The following is a 19,323-nucleotide window of genomic DNA, read 5'->3' on the forward strand; positions in this document are numbered from 1 at the left end:
AATTTTATAGTCAAGATAAACTAATATCAAATTACATTACGACTATTCCAATGGTTTATTTTTATCCATCTTAGTCGTGAGCTACTATTTATAATTTATAAGGAACTGATAACATGATCTTCTGTGTGTGACACCACACACCATGTTATCTACAATATAAATTAATTGAACAACTACACTTAACATATAAATGTAGACATTTGACCAATGTGATTCTTTATTTCAAAATAAATGTTTACAAAGAATTAGGCTTTTAGTATACACTCTAACACTTATCATTCTCCTTCATTTTTGGATAGTTATTCTTGATGTGCCCTTCTTCTTGGCAATTATAGTACGACAACTTTCATTTCCTTGTGAAAGTTTCTTAGCCTGCGACTTGTTAAACTTGTTAGACTTAAGGAATTTACCAAACTCTCTTACCATAAAAGCAGCCTCGTCTTCGTCAAGTGTTGTGTCTGAATCTGGTTCGCACTTCTGGTTAACCTTCAGTGCTAGGTTATGAGCCATATTTTCTTCTTTATTTCTTAAGCATTCACATCTCGATTTGTGAAGTTCAAAGGTAGAAAACAAGTTTTCTAATGTACGAACCTCGAGGTCCTTAGAGATGTAAAATGAGTCAACAATGGATGTCCACTAGGGTGTTCTCGAAAATGCAGCGTATCTTAATGAATCCTGGTATTTCACCGAGATTTGTGAGTTTAGTGATCAGCTCCTTAATCCTTGAGTGTAGATGAACGACTGTTTCACCTTCTTCCATAAAGAGGTTGCTGATCTGCTTCCAGAATAGATCCCGTCTTGGGAGTTTCATCTCTGAGGTCCCTTCGTGCAGCTCTAGAAACTTCTCCAAAATCTCTTTGGTTGACTCGTAGGCTCCGATCTGGTTGATTTCTTGTGGTGGTAAAACACTCAGCAAATAGAACTCCGCTTTGTCGTTTGTCATGAAGTCGACTTACTCCTTTTTTGTCCACGGGTATTCTTTTTTATCGGCTCCTTGCTGATCTTTAAATGCTACAAAACTATATTTCATTATTAATAATAAATGAAAATTTATTTTTAAAAATACCTCCATTTTCTTTTTCCATGTCGTGAACTCCCCCTCGAACTCCATTTTCTTGGTTCGATCATTTGTTGTGTGCTTCGATTGGCGGCTAGTCCTTCTGAAGCACCCTCGCTCTGATGTCATTTGTTGGTCGCGGTGCGACCGACAAGAGAGAGGGGGGGTGAATTGCCTGAAATGACAAAAACACCCATTTCTTGAAACTTTTGACTTTAGATAAGGCAAACACTTTAATAAAAATAACTAAATTGCATAAAAGAAAGTAGGAAAAAAAGGATTTACTTGGTTTGCAACTAGGGAGGTTGCTAATCCAAAGTAAGATGAAGCTCAACTAGTAGAATCATTCTTCAACATAAGTTGGAGGTGTAAAAGCCTCGTACATAGTGTTGAAAGCACATAACTTGAAATAGAGTAAGAAATTTGAGTACAAAAAGTGTTATTATGAATGAAGAAGATCAGAGTTCTATTTATAGTCCACTAGTTAAAATTAGTTGTTTGCTGACGTGGCATCTTCGGGCGCTGGACCCTCCCTGGGCGCCCCCAGTTGGGCAAACTCTATCTCTACGCAACGACTAGACGATAGAGTTTTTCATGTTTGGATGCATGGACCATCTCCGAACGCCTGGACTATTACTGGGGTGGACCCGAAGGTGATCCACAATAATGACTCTGCGACGAGGTGCCTGTTCGACCCCTTGGTGGTCCAGGCACCAGGATCAATCACATGTTGACCGTCCGGTGCCTTCTCCAGTCACTAGCTTCATCTCCGGTCGCTTGGGTGATCTTTCAACCTTCTAAAATTGAGCTCACCCGAACCCAACTTCAGCTTTCTCCTCGAGTAGTCTTCCGCTCCGACTTCTCATCCCTCAGAAGCGTCATGCGCATCCTTCTCACTTCACCAATGTACTCTTCCGTAGCTTCTCGTCCTTCAGATGCACCAAGCCTATTAACTCGATTCCCATGTCATCTTTCTCGTCCGCTGTATTTTTCGCTCGACTACTTATATTTCTAAACTCCTGTATATTTAGACACAATGATCAAATATATATGATATAACTTAACTTAGTTGATAATATTAAATTAATATGAGTACTTACAAATAATTGGATAATTCAAATATTAAAAAAAATATAATATGTTATTAGATAATACATGTGCATCTAGTTATGATTACTATAATATTTACACAAGTCAAATTCAATATTATATTATAATAATTATAAATCATAACTATTACATTAGCTATGAATGGTAACTGATACATAAATTTTATATATATATAGGGGGTTGGTACCCTTGACATTTTGTCTATGGGCGATCATGAGCAGTTCTCATCGAGTCCGAGCACCCGAATTCAATGAGAGCTATGATCGATATCGATGTCTGTGTATATACACACACACACATATATATATATATATATATATATATATATATATATATATATATATATATATATATATATATATATATATATATATATATATATATATATATATAAAAGAAAATTCTATTGCCAAAAATGGAAATGAAATGAGATGCTTTCTTTTAGTTGGAACCAAGCATTAAACTTACTCTGATGATCATATAAAAGTTTTTCATCAGTCATTATAATAAAATCGGGAAGCACTCATAATAGACAGTCTATCAATCTAGTGTTTTTATGTCAACCGTTCATTAAAAGAAATTTATCTATTAAGAGAAAATTTGATTATCAAAAATGGAAATAAAATGAGATGCTTTATTCTAGTTGACACCAAGTATTTAGCTTACTCCGATGATTATATAGAAAATTTTTATTAGCCACTATGGTAAAATCGGAAAGTACTCATAATGAACAATCTATCAGTTTAGTATTTTGTATCAACCGTTTATTAAAAAAAAATATCCATTAGTTTATCAAAATTAGGACTCAATCTTTCTATGAGAAATTGTGAAGACATGCTACCGTTGTTGGCCAATGGTAGTAAGTTGATGATTAATAAAAGGGGCACTTTGATGATTCCAGTAAAAATGATACATTTTCTATTTTTGTCCAACTTAAAATATAACACGGACCATGTAGACTTATTTTCCTCATCAACTTTGAAAATTTTTATCTAACCCCTAAATTTATTATATGTTAATCTATTCTTACCATTCTCCTCCTAGTATCGACTTTATAGATATAGAGATAGGTACATATAAATAGATAGATATTAAATATATGATGAGATAAATCTTATATTGTTAATTCCTCATAATCTACCCTTATAACTAAAATCATTACTGAGAGGCGGTTTAGGGTTTAGGAAAAAATCTCCTTAGAAAAATAAGATAGGGATTAATTCTTAGGAAAAAAAAAAAAATTCACCCCTAACTATTTGATAGTTAGTAATGATTAATTATAAATTGATCTTATTATTTATGCTATTTTATATAATCTAGAGATGAAAGGTGAGGAAACACCTCAGTGAGTGTAATCATATGGAGATGAACGAGTGTAATCATTTTTGGTATAATTATTATGGGGCGGAATTTAAAAATTTTAGGAGTAAATTATAATAATAAATGGCAGTTGTCTAAAAAAACAAAAGAAAAGAAAAAAGAGAGAAAGATTTTTTCTATTTCAAGAACAAAAAATTTAGACTCACGCCTTTACAAGCAACATATACCATTTCTCACTACGATACAATACGCTTTTGTGGTACGCGCACCCATGAATATTTATTTCATTCGTACTGAGTGGGTTGGTAATTGTCTGGGTATCGGTTTTCTTTTGTTTGGCCTTTTGACGTCAGTTTTTTTATCGCTTCCATCTTCCAAATACACTGCATCCTCCTTTCCCCCTTCAATTATTAGCCGCCTCTCTTTCGATTCCGGTTCTCTACTGCGGCGGATCGCAATCACGATATTGGCTCGATCGCATGGCGGAGGCTTCGATATGTCACCTCGCTGAGTCCAGATAAGTTTGACTCTCCTCCGGTTCCCATTGCTTGTGATCTGGAGTCAGGTCTGGGGATTTCGCATCGGAGTTGGTTCCTGAGCTCGGACGTGGATTCGGTAATAGTCGAGGCTGAATTCGTGCTATGTGTTGCATAAAGTTCTTTTTTTTTTTTTGCAATTTAGTGTGCTTGTTGTTTCTCATCCTAGGGTTTTGGTCCCTATTTCTGGGAACCGAGGTTGCGAATTTGATTTTTTTTGTTTTTTGTTTTGGTGTTATTTTCCGAGGTAGTTGGTTGATTTGGTGTAGAAACTGCGAGAAACGTGGGATTTTGATGGGGTTCCTTTTCAGGTCTGAATATTGTGAAGAATCGTAGCTTTTTTGCAAGGAAAAGTCACTGACTTGTATTAGAGAGAGGAAATAAAATATTTTGGTTGGGCGATTCTGTTTCTCAAGTCACAAAATGGAGGGGAATTTGCCTGCTGGAAGCATGATCCCAGGAGTTTCCTATGGTATGCTAGGTTTGCAAGGAAACATGCATAACCATCAAAGCTCAATGATCCACCAGTCTATGCATGATGATTTCCCGATGTCAGGCAATCACCTGCAAGGATCTGATCATCGAACAGGGGCTTCTGTCATGGATTACAGTAAAGGACAGCATAACAAGACCTCCGTGAGCGATGATGACGAACCTAGCTTCAATGACGATGCCGGCGACGGCCATCAAGAGGCTGGGAAAGGGAGGAAGGGATCCCCATGGCACCGCATGAAGTGGACTGATAGGATGGTGAAGCTTTTAATAACTGCTGTTTCTTACATAGGCGAAGATGCTACTTCTGAGTGTGGAGGGAGGAGGAAGTATGCAATCTTACAGAAAAAGGGGAAGTGGAAGGCCATATCAAAAGTGATGGCCGAGAGAGGTTGTTATGTTTCGCCTCAACAATGCGAAGATAAGTTCAATGATCTAAATAAAAGGTACAAGAGACTCACCGATATTCTTGGCAGGGGCACATCTTGCAAGGTTGTTGAGAATCCAGCATTATTGAACCGTATGAATAACCTTTCTGAAAAGATGAAGGAAGATGTAAGGAAGATTTTGAGCTCAAAACATCTTTTCTATGAGGAGATGTGCTCGTATCATAATTGTAACCGATTGAATTTACCCGCTGACCCAGCACTTCAACATTCACTCCAGCTGGCGCTACGAAGTAGAGATGAGCACGACACAAGGAGGGGCTCACACGAAGATGTCGATGAAGATGATCAAAGTTCTGATAGTGATGATGAGGAAGGAGATGCTGAGGAACATAATGCAGTGCGTGGTGACGTATCATGCTTTCCAAAGAGGATGAAGCTTGGGGTGGACCATGAGGCAGCAGTTTTTGGAAACCCATCAGCTTCACACGGTTGTGGTAGAGGCCTCCAACCTCAAGGTTTGGCAGTCGATATGAACCAGGTGTTGCCAGATGGATCTAAATCCACACTAGGACAACAACAATGGGATAATTCTTATTCTCTTCAGCTCGAAGAGAAGCGGTTGCAAATTCAAGCTGAGATGCTGGAACTTGAGAAGCAACGCTACAAGTGGCAAAGGTTTAGTAAGAAGAAAGACAGAGAACTAAACAAGATGAGGATGGAAAATGAACGAATGAAACTTGAGAATGAACGTATGTCCCTTGAGTTAAGGCAAAAGGAGATAGAAATGGATCTCATGTTAAAGAGGACCTAGCTAAGTTCCTTGGACACTGAAATTGTGCACCACCAATAAGGTAAGCATAGGTGATTCGAGTCATTTACTTGTAGCCAAGCTTTGAGGGTACTTTTTTTCTAGTAAAAGTACCAGTAGGCTTGTTATAATAGCAATGAAACTCTTTTCTGAAAATTCGAACTTCAACTTCTTCCCAATGGCCTTGTAACTGAAGTATCTTAAAATTTTTCTCTTCCTCTATATTGAATTGTTTTCCTTTCCTATCAAAGCTTAGGTATGGTTTCTGTTAGTTTTGCACTTTTGTTGCCCTTGGATCTAGGATTAGAGTTCCATTTTATCTTTTAGTTTTGGTGCATATATCAGATCTAAATCTTATGACTGCTGTAACAAAAGAGTTAATAACCTTGTTCTTTGATTGTGTAAAGAATTAATAACCTTGTTCTTTGTGGTCAAGTTGTATGTTCTTTTGGATGAACTGATACTTGTGCGATCATTGATATAGAAACAGACTGTTGTAAGCCGATTGTTAAAACAAATTTGGGAACAGATAGATATAGAAACAAACAAATAGCCTACAACCTAATTGCTATGGGTTAGTTCAAAATAGTGAATGTTGTAGAGGTTCGTCGTTCTAACTGTTTTTATTGTTGAAATACTTTATCGACTTTCTATTGTTGTTTTCCTCTTGTTTTATGGTAAACAAATATTCATTTGGAATATTTTTATACAAGGAATGGCATTGAAGAATTATGTAGTAGGGGAGAACACTTTTTCAAGCCACCACTAAACATTGAAGAATGCCTTTACATGTAGTAGGGGAGGGCACTTTTTCAAGCCACCACTAAACATTTTAAAGAGCCAACAACAATATCAACTTGTGTTTCATTAGTGACCTCATGTTTCTTCTTCAGCTCCGCCTTCTCATCTTTCATCGCGTGCTCGATGGTGACCTAGCTCATGATGAATTGTGGAATTTGTTAGAATGAAACTCAACTGATGTGACCACCATCTTGGCCTAACAACCTTGACCTTTCTTGCGCTCGCCTCCGCAATTTCGGGGCAAAAGGAGGATGTCTGGACAAGTCGTCGAAGGTAAAAGCTCTCTTTACTACTTGTCGATGCGATCAAGCTACAAAGGCAAATCACATGGGGTCCCTCTATGAGGATGTTGCTTGCACCTTGGGGGTGTGTCATGCAAGTGCAATTGTAGAAAATGAATCATACGAGCTCAAGAGACAAAGGAAAATGTCAAGAGACAACAGAGACAATAAGACCAAATTAATTATTAAATAATTTTTTAAAAAAATCTTCCTACTTAATTGGTCATTAAGTAATATTTAAATAAATATTATATTGCTATTTTCTTAATTTTCACATAATTCTAGAAAATATTAAAAGAATGAAATGAGATCAAATTACCTTCTTTGCATCCAAATTTAGTGAAGAATTGATTTATTTATTTTCCTTACTTGATATAATTTTTTCCAATAAAATCATCCATATCATTTAACTTTTTGAAAGAGTTAAATAAAACAATTCAACAGACTACCAATCTATCACTTATTCTTTATTTCCTTATCTTTTTCTCTCAATTTAGAGGTTGATAGTGAATTTAAAATAAAAATAAAATATGTAGTTCCCTCAATTTTCTTACCAAAACCTCTCTAAAAACTAATAAAATCTTTCTTATCTCCGCCTTAATATCTCTCCTCTTTTATTCTTCCTTTTCCTTATTTCTCCATTCCAGTTTTAAAAAAATGAAAATTAATTACCACATTAAAAAAAAAGGACCTTGCACCTTTGGCTAGGTATACCGAGCCCGATCCTCCGCCACCGACCCCGCGTGGCCAATGGCCACCAGGGGAAGAAAGCGTGTGTCGTTAGCGGGTAAATAAAAATAAAGTAGGAATAATGTTGCTGCATCATAATGCGTATAATAATATGATGCGCTGGAGAGACCGAACGCTGGAGACAGCGGGATTAACTCGCGGCTCGCGCCACTCCAACATTCGCTTAAATTATACTTTAATCCCTCTGTCTCACAGTCTCGCTCGGCGTAGCAGAGCACTAGAGCAGGAGAGCGATCGTAAGGCGACGAAGGGAGGCGGAATCATGGGAGCGTGCGCGACGAAGCCCAGGGCGGAGGCGGACGATTCGGCGCCGGTGCCCTTGCCGGATTCCAAGGCGGAGGACGATGCCTTCCGGGACGAGAAGGTCAAGTCAAGATCGGTGCTCGACGAGAATCGCCGGAAAACCCTCGACCATTTGTTCAAGGTGCGTTACACCTACTCTGTCAGAGCCTCCTTTTTCGGCCGAAAAGGACGAAAAAAAGGTTGCGGCCTTTTGGCGTGTTCTGTTCTGTTCATTCTTTTATTATTATTATTATTATTATTTCTCTTTAGATCACCATTTCGGCGCATTTATTGTGGGGAAAAAAATGGTCGATTTGTGTGCGAACTTCGATCCCTTTGTGTTTCCCTCCCAATGCCACCGGTTGGCAAATAACTCCGCTGACATTGTGAAAACAAAAGACAAATGCGAATTATTTTGGTGTCAGCCCTTGCATTTATTTGTTAGGCAAGATCACATGCTTGTGAATTATTGGTTCGCACTGCTTTTGGATACAATAATATGATCGGAAAGTAGCTTGACCCCTGTTCATTGTAGATTTCTTCGTCAAGTAAAAAAAAAATCATGGAATTGGTAAAACTATGAAGGGTATATGATCCAAATGGAGGAGCATGCCTATTTATCTTAACTTTCTTTTGCTTTGATGGATATCCATCAAGGTTTTATTTTGTTTTAATTGCTTTGTAGCTGTTTTTTCTGCTTCTATTCTAACAAATGAAACAATTGAACTCGAGAAGGATACCAACTTCCAAGTTTCAAAGTTTTATGGCATATCCACTGTTCTGCTAAATATTGTTCTTAATATTTTACTATCTCAATCCACACTCTTCAGGAAAGTAAATAAGAACTTCACATAATACTAAGAAAATAATAGTTTGCATATTTGTGCTGGGCATTTTTTTAATCACGTTTGAAACTGGAAGCAAAACCACTGAATCATTTGGTATGTTTCTGGATCTGTATGTTTGGGTGACATAGCATTTATATCTGTGGTGTAAAACGGTCCACTTGATGGATACTATCCTGTCACTAGGAGACAACAGCACAGATTTGAGGTGAAGATTCTTAAGTTCATATTTGGAACTTTCATTGCATACCGGAAGAAATACAAGTCAGTTTTCTTCTCCTTTATTTTCCTCCAACATTACTGGAATATAATATTCCATATGAGCATATAAACCCAGCAATAGGACAACATTAACTGATTCAGTAAAAAATGATAAGATGTTTCTTGATAATTGGCATAGGAGATTTTAACAGAATTTATATGTAAGAGTTTACATAGTTGCATGATTTTATACTTTTAAATACAAGTACTAAAATAAATGCTCACCATATTACATGTCATTATTAGCGTACACAGATTCACAAAATTTACTCTAGAGCCAATGAGTATACCACACTCTACTTTTTTCTCTAGTGCTATTTAATTCATTAATAATCTATTGTTCGTGTGAACTCTCTTATTTTCAATCTTTTGGAAGGTTAAAGGGCCTACAAATATTGGGCAAGGATTTTAGTTAGATTGATTACATAGATCCAAGTAGTAGTTAAAATGTGGGATTTCCTTTCCTAAAATTCTATGGTTCAGGCTTATTGTTATTTGAGCTTGAATGCAGATAATTGCATTTAGCTAGTCTTCTATGTTCATTCTTATATGACCCAATGAGCTTATTCCTGCAGTAAACAAATATTGGTATAGCTCTTATAATCTCTTACCAACTCATAAATATCCGTCAAAGAATAACAATGGTGTTATTTGCTCTAGTTGTGTTTATTGCTCCAGGCTGTCCTCTAAACTTTAAGTGTGACCATGCAAAATTAGAGGTTTTTTTTATTTATTTAGGGTTGTAAAGATTTCACCATTTTATTTTTTTTTGTCTAAAAGGCTGCTGACCATCATTTTACTGCTTGCTTTCTGGTGCTTCATTTGTTATTTTAAATGCTACTCATTGACTTTTTTCTTTCTAAACACTTCTTGCGCCCACCTATCAGCTATTGTTGTTTGTCATATAGATGTTTCTTATTGAATATGTTAATTGTGCTGAACTTTGCCATCATGTACAACGCTAAAGTTTGTTCTACTTCTAACTCCCTTCTATCCTACTCAAGTAATCCAGCACTTGATACATGCTTAGCAAAGAACTTATCATGCCCCCTCCTGATTACTTAGGTTTCTCTATATCCTACTACCTGCTGTCACCTAGAAGCCAAGAAATGAAAGACTGTACTATTGCTATTCTGCACCTGGAACTTTTGAGTATCTAAAGGCATGTTGACTGACAAACTTTTACAATTCTTCTGTTCTCTTTTTGGTCAATGGAAAGGCAATACATTCATAATGGGGTATGAGATATATTACGACCATCATAAACTAAAGCACAGTTTTTATAACCATGAACATTTACTACCTTTATGAGAATAGTGTGATTACAAGTGCAGGCTATAGTTCGCAGAAAATTTTAGCTATCTTGCTATAGTTTATTCCATCTAATTGTAAATGCTTTCCAATTAGAGATATTTTTATCTAAATCTCACTTTTGTTAGAAATTGGATGGACCAAGTCTTGATTCACTATATGTCAAAATTTATACCTGCAGGATGAAATGTTCAATGTGGTTATCGAACAATGTTCTTATAACCTAGTTGAAACCTAATACTAATTGAATCTTATCTTTAGATTGAAGAGACGATCAAACGCTCTGGCACTGTAGCCAATACAAGTGTTGCATCAGAGCCTCATATACCAGAACCTTTAGTAGCAAAGGAAGAAGTGGTCGAGTTGAGGGCAATCGAGAAAACAGTAATACTTGAGACAGAAGTACCTACTAAGGTATCTGATCTGGAAATGACTGAAGCAACAAAGCAAGAAACAGAACAACCTGCTAAGATTATACCTGACACAAACGAAGAACAATCACATGAATCCAAAGAACATGTTGAGGTATTGAAACCTGAGATGAAGAAAGTTGGGGTGCATGAAACAGGAGAAGTGGTCGAGTTGAGGGCAATTGAGAAAACAGTAATACTTGAGACAGAAGTACCTACTAAGGTATCTGATCTGGAAATGACTGAAGCAACAAAGCAAGAAACAGAACAACCTGCTAAGATTATAACTGACACAAACGAAGAACAATCACATGAATCCAAAGAACATGTTGAGGTATTGAAACCTGAGATGAAGAAAGATGGGCTGCATGAAACAGGAGAAGTGGTCGAGTTGAGGGCAATTGAGAAAACAGTCGTACTTGAGACAGAAGTACCTACTAAGGTATCTGATCTTGAAATGACTGAAGCAAAAAAGCAGGAAACAAAACAACCTGCTAAGATTATACCTGAAACAAACGAAGAACAATCACATGAATCCAAAGAGCATGTTGAGGTATTGAAATCTGAGATGAAGAAAGTTCGGCTGCATGAAACAGGAGAACAGCTCGAACTGAAGGAAGTTGAGTCTCATGAAACTGGAGAACAGCTTGAAATGAAGAAGGAACAACTTGCTAAGACTATACGTGAAACAAACAGAGAACAATCACATGATATCAAAGAACATATTGAGGTATTCAAACCTGAGATGGAGGAAGTTGGGCTGCATGAAAAGGAACTTGAGTCTCATGAAACTGGAGAACAGCTTGAAATGAGGGAAGTTGAATCTCATGAAACTGGAGAACAGCTCAAAATTATGGAAGTTGAATCTCATGAAACTGGAGAACAGCTTGAAATGAGGGAAGTTGAATCTCATGAAACTGGAGAACAGCTCAAAATTATGGAAGTTGAATCTCATGAAACTGGAGAACAGCCTAGTGAGATATGTGATACTGAACTCAAGGAAGCAAGACCATGTGAAACAGAAGAGCAACATATCGAGGCATCTAAATTTGCAAAGGAAGCAGAACCACATGAATCAGACAAACAATCTACTGAATTATCTAAAGCTGCAATCAAGGAGGCAGAACTACATGAAACACAACATCCTAATGAAGTATCTAAAGTTGACACCAAGGAAGTGATACCACATTCAACAGAAGAACAATCTACTGAGGTATCTAAAGTTGGAAAGAGTGAAGTTGAACCATATAACTCGGGAGAACAACCTATTGAGTTATCTAAACCAGAAAATAAGGTGGTGGAACCACTTGAAAAGGAAGAACGACCTAATGCAGCATCTAAAGTTGACACGAAGGACAGACAATCTACTGAATTATCTAAAGCTGCAATCAAGGAGGCAAAACTGCATGAAACAGAACAACCTAACGAAGTATCTGAAGTTAACACCAAGGAAGGGATACCGCATTCAACAGAAGAACGATCTACTGAGGTATCTAAATCTGGAAAGAGTGAACTTGAACCATATAACACAGGAGAACAACCCACTGAATTATCTAAACCAGAAAATAAGGTGGTGGAACCACATGAAAAGGAAGAAGTACCTATTGAAGCATCTAAAGTTGACATGAAGGACAAACAATCTACTGAATTATCTAAAGTTGCAATCAAGGAGGCAGAACTGCATGAAACACAGCAACCTAATGAAGTATCTAAAGTTGGCACCAAGGAAGTGATACCACATTCAACAGAAGAACGATCTACTGAGGTATCTAAAGCTGAAAAGAGTGAAACTGAACCATATAACACAGGAGAACACCCTACCGAGTTATCCAAACTAGAAAATAAGGTGGTGGAACCACATGAAAAGGAAGAACAACCTAATGAAGCATCTAAATTCGACATGAAGGAAGCAGTACCACATGAAGCAGAAAAACAATCTACTGAGGTAGCTAATGCTGGAATGAGCAAACCCAAACCACAAGACACAGGAGAAGAGCCTACTGAGGCATCTAAACCAGAAACTAAGGAAGCAGAACCCCATGAAATTAAAGGAGAAAGTACAGTGGTTGTTAATGCCAAAACAAAGGAAGCAGAATCAACTAAAACTGAAGAACCTACTGATCTAGAAGAAAAACTTCCTGAGAAATCGAAAGCCCAAATGAAAGAAGTTTCATGTATGGCAGAAGATCAACCTACTGAGGTATCTAAAGTTGAAGTGGAAGAAGAATCACGTGCAACAGAAGAACCTACTGAAGTATATCAGGCCTATATAAAGGAAGCAGAACCTCAACGAAGTGTAGAGCCTTCAATTGAGTTATCTGAAACTAATACTAGTGAAGCTACCATAAATGCTACACCACTGGAGACATCTATTCCTTCTGTGATAGCAAATTGTGATTCATGCATATCTGATGTGGAAGCATTGGACTCCAAAATGAGAACCTCTACAGACACTGCTAAACTGGAGGCGCCGAAACCCACTTCCACACAAGTTGACAAATAAAACAGTCCAGTAGTAAATAGGTGTGTGATTCCATTCTTTCTCATTATTGCAAAGTATTTAGAAAGATTGTGTTGGGCAAATCCGATGACATTACTGTTCTGAGCTTTGAGTGCATGGTTGTGTAATGTGTCTAGCCTCTGCGTCTCAGTTCTCTGTATTTGTTGTCACATTTGTGCATTCCGTGATTGCTACTTGATTTCATTATAAATTAGTATAAACAAGACAACAAATATCGGGTTTGCATTGTAAGTCATTCCTATTCTCCTATTGTTTTGTTAGTAAGGTTCATATATAAACTTGCAATTTTTTTTTTCTATATGCTCTTGCTTGAGGACAATATAGCTGCTACAAATCCTACTACGGTCCGATTGCCATCTCTACTTCTTCCTCTGTTTTGGTTGCCCTTGGCCTCTCCTAGTTTTCCTCTTCGACGCCCCTGTTTCGTGCTCTCTTTGGTTTCTTCTCTTTTCTCATCACCTTTTCCCTTTGTTATGAAAAACAATTCGTACTCTTTAATGGCGAGCAGGTTCGTCTCTTCCGCGGTCGGTTAAATGCTGAAGAGACGTACGGGTTCGTCCTTGGTATTCATATTTACTGGATATTCATCTCATACACATATCCATTAAAAAAATCAAATATCTTTAATACTAATAATTTTACTTCTTTTCATTCAATTATTATCATTAAAAACATATTAAAATTAATATTATATTAAAAAATATAATTATAATTTAAAAAATAAATTAAACAACTATATAATCTTCTCCTCATCAATAAAAATCGTTAATAATTTTTTAGAAAAGAAAAATCCTACTTTAAATTTGGTAAAAATTATCATGGCTGTACTTTCACAGTCGTGCGGCTTGTTTGAGCGTATGCTGCCAGATGGTAGAGGATTAAACAAAACTAAAAAACAAAAATTTTAAATCAAAATTTAGAAGAGTTTTTTTTTTTTTTTAAATTTTTATGGTTCAGATTGGATTCCATACTCTGGGTATTCAAATCGAATATCTTTAACATTAATAATTTTTCTTTTTTTTTTATTAAACTATTATCATTAAATAAATATATTAAAATTAATATTATATTAAAAATATAATTATAATAAAAAAAATAAATTAAACAACTATATAATCTTCTCCTCCTATCAATAAAAATTGTTAATAAATTCTGAGAAAAGAAAATTTCTACTTTTAATTTAGAAAATTTATCATCGTTATATTTTCACATGTCGCTTGTTTGAGCGGATGCTGTCAAATGGTCAGGTAGATAGAGGATTAAAAAAATTAAAAATCAAAAGTTTTTTTATAAAATTTTTTATTAGAATCAATAAAAGAACATATTGTTTATATTTATTATTAAAACAGCAACCTATCACACGTAGGTATATTTTATTTTCAAAATTTATATTTTTATATTCCTAATTCCTATAACATATACTTCTGATAAATACTAATAACATTATTTTATAATAGTTATAGTTCACTACTATTACAAATATAATTACTTTATCTCTATCAATAAGATCAATATTATGTTATAATATTTTAATTTTGATAAAAAAAAAAAAGTAAGGGGTATTTAGTTGAATGGCATAGAAATGGGGAATAGAGAATGTAAAATGAATGGAGAAGTAATACTTAGTTTGAGGATTATGATGTGATCTGGCGGTTAGAACAGGGACCCTCATTCTGAGGGGTCAATGTCACGTGGGAGTCAAAAGGCCAGGTGGCCGACCGGAGAAGGATGGGCCGACCTCCCGGCCGGCCGACCGGTGAATAACAGATGGCAAGAGGCGCCCCGACTTCTGTTGGTGTTCCGGCGCTCAATTGAACAGTAGCGAAGGGCCGAGCGGAAGGCCGAAGAAGGTGACATACTTCTAGCAGTCCCCACAGCACCTTACCAAGGATCTACTCAGCATACCGAGGCATACGAAGAGCCGGACGGGATGTGATTGCCGTCCGGCCTGGTGTAAGATGAGTGCCGGCCGGACGCCCCGTCCAGCCGGCCGGACGGACACCTCGTCATGGGGTAGGGAAAGGACAATTTATATCTTATGACAGCGGTCAAGTCCTATGACTAGGTCATACTCCTAATCTGGCGACGAGGTGTTCTGCTATCCCATCGAGAGCGCGCTTGGACTGTAGCAGTATGGTGTCAGGTAAGCTTTCTGACAAACACATACCGAGGTATGGGTTAAGGACACGTGTTTGCATCGATAGGAGTGCGTGAGCTCTTTCACCGCCCTATATAAGAAGCCTTATACTTCGCCGGAGGTACGCGTTCAACAACTTTGGAGCCACTTTTTTCACTGCTAGCTTACCTGACTTGAGCGTCGGAGGGTCGCCGCCGGGAACCCCTTCCCGGCCCGACTTCTGTGCAGGTTCGCCGGAGGTTCGTGCAACCAGTCGAAGACCCACGTCAGCAACCGGAGAGCGCCACGTGTCCAGCGTCCGTTGATTCAGCATTTGGACAGGATCAATTTGGCGCCGTCTGTGGGAACGCTCCTGCATCCGAACGGAAACAATGGACGAGGCTGGACGACAACACACGGTGACGCTTTCCACGGAGGAACTCGACGCTCTGATCGAGTTGAGGGCCGCCAAGCTTGTGGAGCAGAAACAGAAAGCAACAGCCGAGCGGCCGGAGTAGCAAGCAACGTCAGCGTCTGGTGGCCGAGCGGAAGCACCACAGGCCACCGTTGCATTTCATCGGGCCCTATTCCGCACCCCCGAAGCCGCAGCAACTAATAGAGATCGGGGATCTTCTTCGGATGAAATGCCTAGACGAGAAGACAGAAAAGGAAAGGCCCCCCGAGCGGACGCATCGCCCGAGCGGATTAATCACCAATTTTCAGAGGCTATTCTACGAGACCCTCTGCCCAAGCACTATGTGCCTCTACGATCGGCGAATATAATGGAACCACCGATCCGGATGATCATTTGAGCAAGTTTGATAACACGGCAACCCTGCATCAATACACAGATGGGGTGAAGTGTCGGGTTTTCCTCACCACCCTCTCTGGGTCGGCTCAACGGTGGTTTCGGAGATTGTCGGACGGATCTATCTCAAGGTTCAAAGACTTCCGAACGGCCTTCCTCCACCATTTCGCAAGCAGTCGGCGCTATCAAAAAACCAGTGTTAGTTTGTTTGCCATCAAACAGGAAGCCCGCAAATCGCTCCGAGCTTACATCCAGCGGTTCAACAGAGTGGCCATGGACATTCCAACGGCCACCTCGGAGACCATGATAAATGCCTTTACACAAGGCCTTGTGGATGGAGATTTCTTCCGATCGCTGATTCGGAAGCCGCCTCGAGACTACGACCAAATGCTACACCGGGCCAACGAATACATCAACGTGGAGGAAGCGCAAGCAGCCCGGAAAAAAGAAACTCCAGCCGAGCGGGCTCCCCCTGCCGAACGGAAGTCGCACGCTGCTCATCAGCCACCCAGAGGACCACGGGCCGAAGCAATTCGAGCTCATCCAAGACCTCATGTCCAAGAAGTAGCAGCCGAGCGGCCCAGGACAAAGAAGAGATGAACCCCAATGTTCTGCTCCTTCCACCGGACGGACACACATAACACCAAGGATTGCCGCAGTCTTCCCCTAATCTCCCACCCCGTTCCCAGAGGCGTCGGTCGTCGGTCGCCATCAGCTGACAGGCGGCAGAGGCCTCGTGAAGCCGATTAGACGGTAGCCGACAGGAGACAACAACAGACTCCCGAGCGGCATCGCTCTCTGAGGCGGGAGAATCTCCGAATGTCTAGGGAACGTCCCCGACCTTCCGCCTGGGAAGAAGAAAATAGAAGCAATACTTCCCGAGGCGAGATCAACATCATAGCTGGTGGGCCGACCGGAGGAGACTCCAACCGAGCAAGAAAAGCAAGCGTCCGGCAGCTCCAGATCCATGCAATCGGCTGCAGCCTGTTGGTTGCTACTCGGAAAACCTAGAGGTTCCACTGTACAAAAATTTTGTACAAAGGTCTGAACCTTTTCCTAGCTACCATGTGTTATTTTAAATTAAATTTTGGATCGCTTACGGAACTTAACACGTTTGATCCAAAACTTAATCTATTCGTTCTTTTAGGTTTTGACTTGGGTCTCCTGCAGAACTTAACACGTTCGACCCAAATCACCTTAAGTTATTAATTCCATTAAATATTAATTTCCATAATTGGTTCCCAGTACTGACGTGACGAGGCACATGACCTTCTTGGATATGGGAGCAACCACCACCGACTAGACAAAACCTTTTATGGTAAGCTAATATTTAATTTCCTAAAATAACTTTAGGTTAACCGAAAAGAACAATCAAATCACAAGGGAAAAAAAAATAAAAGAACACAACATCGAAAAACATATTCGAAATACTAGAATCGCATGCCTCTTGTATTTGGTATTATTTCTAAAAATAACTAGTATGATGCGGAAAGAAAAATTACTAGTTATACCTTTTAGAAAGATCTCTTGATCTTCTACCGTATTCCTCTTCTAACCTCGGACGTTGTGTGGGCAACGATCTTCCGAGATGAGAAACCACCAAAGCACCTTCTTTTCCTTTCTTCAAATTTCGGCCAAGCACAAAGCTTCCAAAAGATGAAGATCTTTTCCACCAACCAAGCTCCAAGGGATGTAAGCTTTGTCTCCTTCTTCCTCAAGCTAGATCCGACCACCAATTAAAACTCCATGAGCATGAAGAGGTTCGGCCACAAAGAGAAGAAGAAGAGAAGAAGAAAGGGCCGGCCACACCACCAAGGAAAAGAGGGAGAAAAATAGAATAGAGTCCTTAGCCTTGAAGCCTCCTCTACCCCCTCTTTTATAATCCTTGGTCTTGGCAAATAAGGAAAATTTAATAAAAACTTCCTTAATTCTTTTGCCATGAAAAGGAAAAATTTATTTTAATTAAAAATAATTTTTCTTCTCCAATTTATTTGGCCGGCCACACCATAAAATTTCCAAGCAAATAAAATTTTAAACACAAATTAAAACTTCCTTATTTGCTTCCGGAAATTTATAAAATTTCTCCAATAATTTTTATCCCTTCATGATTGGTTTATAAAAAGGAAATTTAATAAATTAAAATATTTCTTTTAAACATGTGGATAAAAAGAAAGTTATCTCTAAAAATTAAAATCTCTTTTAATCTACAAATAAGGAAAGATATCAAATCTTTTCTTAATCTTTTGTAGAAACTTATAAAAGAGAATATTTAATTTTAAACTCTCTTTTAAATCATGAACATGGTTAAAAAGGAAAGTTTTCTTAAAATTTAAAATCCTCCTTTAATCAACAAATAAGGAAAGATTTCAAATTTTAAACTCTCTTTTAAACATGTAGATGATTTACAAATAAGGAAAGTTTTTACCAAAAAATTAAAACCATCCTTTTAAACTACAAATAAGGAAAGAGATTAATCTCTTCTCTTAATCTTTTGTAGAAAGTTATAAAAGGAAATTTTTAATTTTTAAACTCTCTTTTAAAATCATGATATCCACATAAGAAATAATTTTAATAAAAATCCTTTTTAATATTCTAGTGGCCGGCCACCTAAGCTTGGGACCCAAGCTTTGGCCGGCCACCTACATAACTCATCCACTTGATCTTGGCCGGCCCTAGCTTGGGTTCCAAGCTAGCTTGGCCGGCCCCATTAGATGGGTAAGAAAGTGGGTATGCGGTGGGTATAAATGTTTATATACTAGAGGCTACGATAGGGACCGAGAGGAGGAATTGGTTTTGGTCTCCCGATGAAATTAAGCATCCCGTGTTCGCCCCGAACACACAACTTAATTTCATCAATAATAATTCATTCCACTAAAGAACTATTATTGAACTACCGCACCAATCCCAAATTATATTTTGGGCTCCTTCTTATTATGAGTGTGTTAGTGTCCCTGTGTTTAAGATAACAAATGTCCACTAATTAAGTAAGTTACTGACAACTCACTTAATTAATATATAGCTTCAAGAGTAGTACCACTCAACTTTATCGTCATGTCGGACTAAGTCCACCTGCAGGGTTTAACATGACAATCCTTATGAGCTCCTCTTGGGGACATTCTCAACCTAGATCACTAGGACACAGTTTCTTTCTATAATCAACAACACACACTATAAGTGATATCATTTCCCAACTTATCGGGCTTATTGATTTAACGAACTAAATCT

General features: G+C 38.2%; 2 protein-coding genes across 5 annotated transcripts; both read left to right on the forward strand.

The window, feature by feature from the left end:
• The first annotated feature begins 3,872 nt into the window (after positions 1–3,872).
• On the forward strand, positions 3,873–5,934 carry LOC122008230. Of its 2 annotated transcripts, none has more exons than XM_042563881.1 (2): positions 3,873–4,102; positions 4,275–5,934. In XM_042563881.1, the coding sequence occupies exon 2, from the start codon at positions 4,447–4,449 to the stop codon at positions 5,713–5,715; it is 1,269 nt and encodes a 422-aa protein (XP_042419815.1). In that variant the 5' UTR covers positions 3,873–4,102; positions 4,275–4,446; the 3' UTR covers positions 5,716–5,934. The 2 variants fall into 2 exon arrangements, with proteins under 2 accessions (XP_042419815.1, XP_042419814.1); XM_042563880.1 differs by having other exon boundaries at positions 4,335–5,934.
• A 1,693-nt stretch (positions 5,935–7,627) lies between these two features.
• Positions 7,628–13,357, forward strand: LOC122008231 (flagellar attachment zone protein 1-like). Of its 3 annotated transcripts, none has more exons than XM_042563883.1 (3): positions 7,628–7,968; positions 10,505–11,461; positions 11,546–13,357. In XM_042563883.1, exons 1-3 carry the CDS (start codon positions 7,636–7,638, stop codon positions 13,154–13,156), a joined length of 2,901 nt encoding a protein of 966 aa, XP_042419817.1. In that variant the 5' UTR covers positions 7,628–7,635; the 3' UTR covers positions 13,157–13,357. The 3 variants fall into 3 exon arrangements, with proteins under 3 accessions (XP_042419817.1, XP_042419818.1, XP_042419816.1); XM_042563884.1 differs by having other exon boundaries at positions 10,505–10,672; positions 10,892–13,357; XM_042563882.1 differs by having other exon boundaries at positions 7,630–7,968; positions 10,505–13,357.
• The last annotated feature ends 5,966 nt before the right edge of the window (positions 13,358–19,323 follow it).

The sequence above is a fragment of the Zingiber officinale genome, chromosome 8A (genome assembly GCF_018446385.1).
Source record: "Zingiber officinale cultivar Zhangliang chromosome 8A, Zo_v1.1, whole genome shotgun sequence".
NCBI classification, from domain to species: Eukaryota; Viridiplantae; Streptophyta; class Magnoliopsida; order Zingiberales; family Zingiberaceae; genus Zingiber; species Zingiber officinale.

Excerpts from the sequence above, each read along its gene's own strand:
- LOC122008230 (XM_042563881.1), top strand. The coding sequence starts at position 4,447 with ATGGAGGGGAATTTGCCTGCTGGAAGCATGATCCCAGGAGTTTCCTAT.
- LOC122008231 (XM_042563882.1), top strand. The coding sequence starts at position 7,636 with ATGATGCGCTGGAGAGACCGAACGCTGGAGACAGCGGGATTAACTCGC. Across the intron at positions 7,969-10,504 it reads CCCTCGACCATTTGTTCAAG|ATTGAAGAGACGATCAAACG; the intron begins GTGCGTTACACC and ends TCTTATCTTTAG.